General features: G+C 47.7%; 1 protein-coding gene across 1 annotated transcript in view; it reads right to left on the bottom strand.

Annotated features, from left to right (window-relative positions):
• Window positions 1-6390: 6390 nt before the first annotated feature.
• Window positions 6391-10618, bottom strand: part of LOC102386873 (olfactory receptor 1009-like) — a 10228-nt gene continuing 6000 nt past the window's right edge. The window contains exon 2 of the mRNA XM_006034788.2: window positions 6391-7346. Within this exon, the coding sequence (XP_006034850.2) occupies window positions 6391-7346 (956 nt within the window). The remainder of the gene's footprint in view (window positions 7347-10618) is intronic.

Here is a 10618-nt window from a genome sequence, read left to right as displayed (position 1 = left end):
GAACCGAATGGGGCAACTGACAACTGACACCCAGGAAAAAGCCAACCTATTAAATGGGTACTTTGCGTCAGTCTCTCATCAGTCCCATGGGACACCCATGTCCATTACGGGACAGGGAAGTCCAGGTGAGGGAGATCCCCTGCCCTCCATCAATGCTGACCTCGTGAAGGAACACCTTGAGAAGATGGATACCTTCAAGTCAGCCGGCCCTAACAATCTACACCCGTATACTCAAGGAGCTGGTGAGCATCATAGCCCAGCCTCTGGCACAGATCTTTGAGAACTCCTGGCACTCTGGTGAAGTGCCTGAAGACTGGAAGAAGGCCAATGTGGTGCCTATCTTCAAGAAAGGGAGGAAAGTGGATCTGGCATATTATAGGCCCATCAGCTTCTATCCCGGGGAAGATCTTAGAAAAGTTTATTAAAGAGGCCATCCTTAATGGACTAGCCAACACCAACATCCTGAGGGATAGCCAGCAAAGGTTTGTTGCGGGTAGGTCTTGCTTGCCAATCTCATTTCCTTTTACAACCAGGTGACCTATCACCTGTACAAAGGAGAAGAGATTGATGTCATATATCTTGACTTCAAAAGAGCCTTCGATCTGGTATCCCATGATCACCTCTTGGTGAAACTGGCCAATTGTGGCCTTGGGTCCACCACAATCTGCTGGCTGGGAAATTGGCTCCATGGTCAGACCCAGAGGGTGGTAATTGACGGAAGTCAATCTTCATGGTGCCCTGTGACCAGTGGGGTCCCCCAAGGCTCAGTCCTTGGACCCATACTGTTCAACATCTTCATTAATGATGTGGACATTGGAGTCAGAAGCAGACTGGCCAAGTTTGCCGATGACACCAAACTTTGGGGCAAAGCATCCACATCTGAAGACAGGAAGGCGATCCAGGCTGACCTGGACAGGCTCAGCAAGTGGGCGGATGAGAACCTGATGGTGTTTAACACTGAAAAATGCAAGGCTCTCCACCTTGGGAGGAAAAACCTGCAGCATCCTTATAGGCTCAGCAGTGCTACGCTGGCTAGTGCTACAGAAGAAAGAGACTTGGGGGTCATCACTGACCACAAGATGAACATGAGCCTCAATGAGATGTTGCAGCTAGTAAAGCGACCAAAACGCTGGCTTGCTTCCATAGAAGCTTTTCAAGCAAATCCCGGGATGTCATTCTCCCCTTGTACTCGGCCTTGGTGAGGCCACAGCTGGAGTACTGCATCCAGTTTTGGGCTCCACAATTCAAAAAGGATGTGGAGAAGCTTGAGAGAGTCCAGAGAAGAGCCACACGCATGATCAGAGGTCAGGAAAACAGACCTTACAACGACAGGCTGATAGCTATGGGGCTCTTTAGCCTAGAAAAGCACAGGCTCAGGGGTTTTCTGGTGGCCACCTATAAGTTTATCGGGGTGACCACCAGTATCTGGGAGAACATTTGTTCAACAGAGCACCCCAAGGGATGACAACTAGGTCGAATGGTTATAAACTACTGCAAGACCGTTTCAGGCTGGACATAAGGAAGAATTTCTTTACTGTCCAAGCCCCCCAAGATCTGGAATAGCCTGCCATCGGAGGTGGTTCAAGCACCTACACTGAACACCTTCAAGAGTAAATTGGATGCTTATCTTGCTGGGATCCTATGACCCCAGCTGACTTCCTGCCCCTCGGGCAGGGGGATGGACTCAATGATCTTCCGAGGTCCCTTCCAGCCCTGATGTCTATGAAATCTATGAAATTTACCAGATCTTGAATAACCTTATCCTGTGCTTGAAGCTGCACCATGGCTACAGTGATTTCATTACCCTTGATCAACTTAATTATTCCACTTAGCTTCTTTTGTTCCCTTTTTAGGATCCTTTACCTTACCCAACTGCACCCCTCCTGGTCACCCTTTTGCTAAATTCCAAACATGTTTAAATTTTTTAATATGTGCTATTGGCTTTCCATCTGCTATCTGTTCAGTAGTCTCTCTGTTCCCAGGCAGGGAACCAATCAACCAGGGTACATACTACCCAATCAGAATCAGAAAACACAGTAACTTTTTCATTTACTGGTGTGTTTTCCAAGGCTGCTATAATAGCTATTATTTCAGCAGCCTGAGCAGAGAGAGAGGTACACTCCCTTGCAAATAGTATTGGGATTATTAGTCAAAACTGCTGCATATCCTGTGCATGGAGTACCTTGCTCATAATACTAGACCCATCCACAAACTAAATCTACTGACTTGACAACTGCACCTCCTGCAATGGGAATAGGGTGATGAGAAGAGTATGTGGGCAATGGGAACTCATGGTTAGGGTCCCTCTCAATTAAAAGACCATAGGGCCCTAGAGATTATTCTTTTAATAACTGCATTTGTATATTTCTGTTTAAGAGTCAGGATCCATTTAGCTAACCAAGGACTGGACACTCCTCCCTCCTGTGCCTTTCTGGATAAAATGTATTTCACAAGTGTATGCATGTCCCTAAGAACAATAGGGGCTAGCCCTGTCAAGTATTTCCAATGCTGCACTGTCCACACCAGTGCCAGAACCCTTTTTACAAGGACTAAAGTTTTTTTCAACTTCAGTTAACACTCTGGAGGCATGAACTACTAGCTTTCTCCCTGTTCACAAGTTTTGGCTTAAAACAGAACTTGCCACAAATGCACAAGGAATTGGTTCTAAGACAAATGGCTGGTTAGGTTGTGGATAAGCCAGAGCTGGGGCCACACCAACTGGTCATGCCCATGCTCCCAAATCTGGGCTGACAACTCCTCATAGATGTGGGCATTGGAGCACCCACCCCACATAAACTCATGCTGCACCTCTGCCTCACCCCACAGCACCATGAGGTCACCAGTCTCCTCCATAGACCAGTTGGGGCCCTAGGTGGCAGGCATAGGCACAGGCACAGACATTGTGAGTCCCATGCCAGCTCTCTGGGCCCCCGTGTGGTGGTCCCTGTGCCATCAGGCCTGGGCAGCTGCCTGCAGTGCCCAGTGCAGGGGCCTGGCACAGGACTGGCAGCCACGTAGCACAGGCAATGCCCCACAGCACTTGCAAGCTGAGGACTGGCTGCTGGGGGTGGGCTGCATACTGGTGGAGCTGGCCCCAGCAGCCAGAAGCTGCCTGCAGCTGGGCCTGGGGGCTGGCAGGCCTGGCTAGAGCCTGAAGCAGCCTAGAGAAGCCTTCAGGCCTGGACAGCACAGCCCTGGCAGCCATGCAGTACTGCAGTGCCAGGCAGCAGTGCTGGGGTGCAGGCAGGCTAGGGCAGCCCATGGGGACACAGGGGCCTGGATTGCCCTCAGGCTCCCTGCTGGTATTCCCCAGGACTCAGGCCTTTAAAAGCTTGCAGGCACTCAGAGGCAGGGGGGGGCGCGTAGGCGGACAGGCAGCCCAGCCCTGGGGCAGTAGAGACTCCCAGCCTGGAGCCCTGGGCCTAGCCTCAGGCTGGCCCCCTAGTGACAAGGCTGACCCAGGAGCAAACTTGCTTCCGGGTCATGTCTACAGATGGGTAACTGTGCAGTAACTTATTGTGTTCACATGTAGACACATATGCTTACTGCACAGTAAACTACACTACTGCACCATTAAGCATCTCATGGAGATGTGCCCACGGAGACACAGAGTACCATTACACACAGTAAGGGAGCAGCAAAGGGACTGAGATCTTCACTCTTACCTGACAGCAGCCATGGCAGGGTATTCAGATAGGGACTACATACATTTGAGACACAAAACTGCTACCCCATGGCTCTCCATCAGCAGAATGCCACACAGCTTCTTAAGGGGACAGACAACCCTATTGCATGCTCCCAGCCAGCAAGGAGCAACATGGTTCTCTGGAATGGGTGTCCCTTCCCAACACTTGCTATTTCAGCTGCCATAGATGGTAAAGCTCCTGCATGAGAGTCCCAAGCAAGTCTAGGTGGTTGCTCCCCTGGGTTAGTTTTCCAATGACTGACTACCTCTGTTCAGTTTCAGTCAAAGTTCAATAGTTAATGTTTTCATAGATTCATAGATGTAGGGTCGGAAGGGACCCAAGTAGATCATCCAGTCTGACCCCCTGCCTGGGCAGGAGAGAATACTGGGCTTATATGACCCCAGCTAGATAATTGTCAAGCCTCCTCTTAAAGACCCCCAGGGTAGGAGCGAGCACCACTTCCCTTGGAAGTTGGTTCCAGATCCTAGCCGCCCTGACTGTAAAGTAGTGCCTTCTAATGTCCAGCCTGAACCTACTCTCAAAAAACTTATGGCTATTATTCCTGGTTACTCTGGGAGGTGCTCGGGTGAACAGGGTGCCTCCCATTCCCCGCTGGTCCCCCCTGGTAAGTTTGTAGATGACCACCAGGTCCCCTCTCAGCCTTCTCTTGTGAAGGCTGAACAGGTTCAGGTCCCATAGCCTTTTCTCTTAGGGCCTGCCCTGCTGCCTTCTGATCATACGAGTGGCCCTTCTATGGACCCTCTCGATGTTGGCCACATCCCTCCTAACATGCAGCACCCAGAACTGGACACACTACTCCAACTGTGGCCTGACCACTGTCGCACAGAGGGGGAGGATCACCTCCTTGGCCCTGCTCGTGATGCATCTGTGGATGCATAACAAGGTGTGGTTAGCCTTACTGACCGTGTCCTCACATTGGCGGCCCATGTTCATTTTGGAATCGATAATGACTCCAAGATCTCTTTCTGCCACTGTGCTTTCGAGAAGGGAGTTCCCCAGATTATAGGCATACTGCTGGTTTTTACTGCCCAAGTGCAGTACCCTGCACTTTCAGTATTGAATCCCATCCTATTCTCATTCGCCCACCCCTGTAACCTGTCCAGGTCCAGCTGTATCCTGTCCCTCCCTTCTAGCATGCCCACCTTGCCCTGGATCTTGGTGTCGCTAATAAAGAGATTAAACAGTGCGGGCCCAAGGACCGATCCCTGGGGGACCCCACTGCCCACATCCTTTCAGGTCGAATATGACCCGTCCACTACCACTCTCTGGGTGCAGCCCCTCAGCCAATTTGTGACCCATCTGACTGTGTAGGCATCAATGCCACAAGTTTAAAGTGTTCCTTAAGGCTGTGCATTTATCCCCATTCCTCCTTTAATAAACCCTATTTAGCTGAATGTTGCCTGGAAGTGAGGAAGTTTGCTCACTTCAGCACATCCAGTTTAAATTACTTTTTTCAAGTTTCTAGGTGGGGCTTGACCCAGATCTGTAAAGTTGGTGTTAAACCCCTAAACCTGAGCCCGGCCTCTAATCTAATTCTAGTCTCTCCTCACCTTGACTGTTAAAGCAGTAGGAAACCTGATCAAGCTGAGGCACAGATTGACCAGAACCCAGGCCCCTCTCTGGTGCTTCTTTTGAAGCTCATCCCCTGGGCAGCCATAAGAGGAAGGCATGTCAAAGATATGTGCGGCCAGGAGGAAAAAAGCAAATCAGGTTGTATGTGCATCTGTGAAGTGGCCTAGAAGCCAGGGGCTCAGGGTTCAGAAGCTGCTCCCCTTCACTGCCATCCATACATTTTTTTTTGTCCCGTGACAAGATCAGTGGCTGAGCTTCAAAAGGAATAGCAGAGAAGTGGCTGGGTATTTGCTGATCTGTGGCATGAAGGCCATAGCACAGTACTAGAAACTGAGAAAGACACAGGTTTCACCCAGAGCGGGTTTAATATGCCCAGAACCCAAGCTTTCTTGCCTCTGAGGATAGTACCCTAGCCACTCTGGCATGGAACAGAGGGGAGGGAAAGAAGGAACGGAGGTCTCTCACATAGTCCTTTTTATCAGTGCCCATACCCTCTCTGTGTTCTTATGTATAAGTCTGTAGACCAAGGAACAGAATCCCTTGGTCAAGTGCCAAAAATGCCATTGGGATGATGAATAGGCTCTTAGACAACAAGGAAAGTAGAGAATACTACCCCAAATTTCTAATTATCCCTTCTTTAATAGAATAAAACACATTTCTATGGAAAACTACTGATTTTTAATAAATAAGTGGTGTTTTTTCTTTGCTGAGCTGAATAACTTAGGATAGATAATGCATGTTGTAACTGTGGAGGAGTCTACTCACTGACAATGGGAAAGTTCCAATGCAGTTCATTCTCAAGCAGGGGTAATACACACTGGGTGCATCTACACATCACCCTACATTGCCACAGTGATCACGTGACACATGATTGGCAGCTACTTCACCATAGCAGCATGCTCCCCATTTTAGTGTGCTGCTATGGTGAAGTAGCAGTGAAAACTAACCATGTGCCACAAGTATGGCTCAGTACAGGTGGTTACTGCACCATGCTCTTGTACTTCCAAAAGGAAATACTGAAGTACAGTGCAGTAACAATGTTGCCATAGGGTGGCATGTAGACTCGCCCACTGAGATAAAACTTATAGATCAGGTATTGGTTTATAAGTTCTTACTGCTTTTTGCACAATAGTTTATCTCCTATAAAGGAGTTTCTCTTCTTCATCACTCTCCTCAGGGCATTCTTCACTTCCTTGTTCCTCAGGCTGTAGATCAGGGGGTTCAGCATGGGGGTCACCACTGTGTAGAACACTGAGGCCACTTTGTCCTGATCCCTTGAGTAGTTTGTGCTTGGCTGTAAATAGATGAACAGGCCAGTCCCAAAGAAGATGCTGACAGCTGTAAGGTGGGATGCACAAGTGGAGAAGGCTTTGCGCTTGCCCTCAGCAGAGTGGATCCTAAGGATGGTAATGAGGATGAAAACATAGGAGATAATGACTATCAGACTGCTGACTACCCCTGACAAATAGGCCACTGTTATGAGGACAATGTGATTGATGGTAGTATCGGAAGTGGAAAGTGATAACACTGGGGAGATGTCACAGAAGAACAAGTCAATTATATTGGAACCACAGAAGGAGAGTTCTAACATGCCTGTAGCTTGTGCCATTGAATTTATACATCCAGCTAGAAATGAACCAACTACCAAATGGACACAATGCCTCGGATGCATGACAGCCTGGTAGAGGAGTGGATTACAAATGGCGACATATCGGTCATATGCCATTGCAGCCAGGAGGAAACATTCTACTACAATAAACAAAGTGAAAAATAAAATCTGGGTTGCACATGCAGCATAAGGTATGGCTTTCTTGTCTGCTAACAGATCCACTAACATCTTGGGGGTGACAACTGTGGAGTAACAGATATCTACAATGGACAAGTTACTGAGGAAAAAGTACATGGGGGTGTGAAGTCGGACATCAGTCCTGATAAGTGTGAATATACCAAGATTCCCCAGCACAGTGACAATGTAGATCACCAAGAACAGCACAAACAGTACAGTTTTAAATTTTGGATGATCTGTGAATCCCTTGAGAATGAATTCTGTCACCTGGGAGCAATTACCTCCAAATTTTCCATGGTACATGGCTCTTTGTGTAGTATGTGGATTAACCCAAGGAAATGGCTAAAGTGTATTTATTCCCATGAATGTCTGCAAGCTGTCTACAGTGCAGTTGTATTATAGGCTTTCAGATTCTACACACAGGAGTGTCTTCCCTTGGTGTCTTCTCTGGTCAATGTGTGTCACTAATCTTGTCTAGACAACAAGGAGAGTCAGGACAGTTTGCTCCTAAAATACAAGTTAGACAGACAGCAATTAGAAAATGGAAAAAAACAAGCAAACAATATACACAAAATCTTGCACCAGGAGTTCTTTTCATGAGCTCCTCTGTGCCAAATGTGTCCCTGCTGAGCAACTGCAGTTTATCCTCCACATTTCTTCTTTATTCCCCATCATGACACATTGGCCACTTGTACACGTGACAGGAGTTTAGTTCTCCCTAACTTGAAATGGTGGGTTTTTAAAAATCGGTGGGTTTTTAATTATGTCAATTAAAAATCCACTGCTTCAATTTAGGGACTTCTGTAACTGTAACAAAACAGTGATGGCCCCCTGTCAGCTCACACCCTGCACACTGCTGCCACAGGCAGGCTCTGCTGGGAAAAAAAAAATAGTGGTGAGGAGTCCAATCCTTTTCTTTTTCTGCCCACAGCCTGCTCACCTCTCCTGCAGCTGGGGAACAAGCTGCCAGCGGGCCCTGAGCTGTGGAGACCCCTGCTCCTTCCCTCCATGGTGGTGGAGCCCCCCGGGCAGCACTTGCCTGCTAGCACCCCACCCAGACAGCACTGGGTGGCACCACCACCACAGAGGGAAGGATCAGGGCCCCTTGCAGCTCAGGGGCTGCACAACCCAGTGGCAGGTCATACGGGCAGGCTCTGCCAAGAAAAAGAAAAGGCAGTAAGGGGCATGGTTTTCAACTTTTTTAATAAGTATACCTCTGGCAGCCCCCTTTTTAATAAGTTTACCCCGGAGTGGGGTGGCGAGCAGCTGGACGCAGTACATGAGGCAGGGGTGGTGAGCAACCGGATGCAGTGCAGTGAAGGGAGTGGCGAGTGGCCAAACGCAGGTTGCAGGGGGCGCGGAGAGTGGCAGCAGTGCAGAGTCTGTGTGGCCCTACTCTCACTCCACCCTGGCCCTGCTCCTGTGAGGCAGCACTGTGGCGTGATGGCACTCCGTCCCCACCCACCCCCGTGTATCCCCTGGACCTTTCAAAGTACCCCCAGGGGTATGTGTACCCTCAGTCGACAACCCTTGACCTAGGTAACTGTTGATGACTAGAGTTCGGGGATGCCTGTGCAAATCACGCCAAAGCTCCCTTTACCTAGCAATCACACCTCTGCATATGCAGCAACTTCACCTCCGATTGCTGGGCAGAGAGACCAAGGGAGGCAGCACTGCTCAGCATGACACACTGGGATCTCACCACACAAGCATGGTGGCTGAGATAGAGATTTTGATAGGCATCACAGAAAAGGAAATTCATAGGGGAGGACTGGAAAGAGAAGAATGGAGGATCTGCAGGTATTTAGGGAAAGCTATTCTAGAGGCTGGGGGCAGCCAAGTAGAAGATCAAAGGTGCTAGTTTCAAGTAATAAGAAATTGTCCCCAAGACAGACTGGGAAAGTTCCAGCATTTGGGATGTTCTCATTTCAGTACAGCCCAATGGGGATACACTATCTTTATCAAGACAGAATAAGATTTCCTCACCAAGGACTTCCATCACCATCATTCTATAGCAAATATTTCCCTGTCTTTCAAGACCTTTTTTCTATTTTTCTCTCCCTCTCCTCCCTTTTTAAATATACACACTAACCTAGTTAGATGAATATTTGAGATTAGATAGAATTCCCCTTCTAAGGTGAATATCCCCTTCTCCTTCTCCCTGAATCACCCACTGCAATTTCATGTATTTGGAGAAATTCTATAAAACTGACCGTGTTTCTGATGCAGCTCATTGTCCCTTCACTTCAGAATGAGGGGAGGGGGAAAATGGAGCAGCTCCAGCTCTGAGATCCATAGCAGGAGTTGGTCACAAGTTGCCTCTTCCTTCTTTCTCTTGCAGTTGCTCTAATTTACTTGAGGGGGGAGGGGGGGGAGGCAGGCAGGCTGGGAGCTTTTCTGGGCTCTCATAACTAGGGAAAAGGGGCCCTGGGAGCACCTCAGGTCCCAGAGGTCTAAATGCATGGAAAGCAACACATTAACATATCTCTATGCCATCTGTATTGGAAACAAATTATACATAGAGGACCCAATACTGTTTCCACTGATTCCATGATATCGTGACCACAGATCTGAATGGAGATGTGACCTAAACCAGATTGTTATGCATACATATTCTAAGACAAACTTTGCTCAGTTCTTAAAGAGCTTGAGGGGGAAAAAGACTATGTAAAAAAATCCCATTGTAAGTCTAGTTATTCCCCAGATCAGAAGAGAACCTTACTTCCTTAACAGGAACACACTGCTAGATAAAACAGATTATCTGGAAAAACAGATTATCTAGTTTGCAGTCCCACCTTACTTCATGCCCAAATGTTGTTAGTACTGTCTCACATTTTTTAATGTTAAAGATACCAAATACTTATCATACCATTTGTTTGTCTCACAGTGATCAGCTGTGAATATGTTGGGTGAGTCATGTTAATACCTACTACCTCAGTTCTCTCCTTTGTGAAATGGAGCACATGAAAATTACCCCTATACAAAGGGCTTTGAGATCCGTGCATTACAGCTGCCAAAAATACTGCTTTTTATGTATTCATGAAAATTGAACCTTTTTCTGCAGATGGTGGGAAAAAGGAAAGCAAAACAAGAAGCTAACGTAGATGATTGAAAGACTGATGTTCAATATCAACCTTTGTTATTCAGCACAGCAGAATGTCCATCTGGTGAGAAGTCTGGGATTCAGGACTCCCAAGAACTAGATCATACATCAGAATGGTGCAAAGCTGTAGCTCCCATAGACAGCAGAATAATTTTTTCATTGTCTACCTACACTGACACAGTAGAGAAACAGAGTGGAATGAAGCTTGAATGTACAGAGTCAGATCTCCCAGATTATGCAAATCCACTACTCTGGTTGTAGTTGTACTGGGGACCAAGTCATAGATTAGGGACTCCAAGCACTATGGGCTACACAAACTCACAGTTCATAAAACAACAGTCTGCTTCTGCTCAGTTCCACTGGCCTTGATTCATAGATTCATAGATGTTAGGGCTGGAAGGGACCTCAATAGATCATCGAGTCCGACCCCCTGCATAGGCAGGAAAGAGT

The sequence above is a fragment of the Alligator sinensis genome, unplaced genomic scaffold, assembly GCF_000455745.1.
Source record: "Alligator sinensis unplaced genomic scaffold, ASM45574v1 scaffold639_1, whole genome shotgun sequence".
Lineage (NCBI taxonomy): Eukaryota > Metazoa > Chordata > Crocodylia > Alligatoridae > Alligator > Alligator sinensis.
Note: the sequence above shows the minus strand (reverse complement) of the source record. Positions and strands in the feature narration are given on the sequence as shown.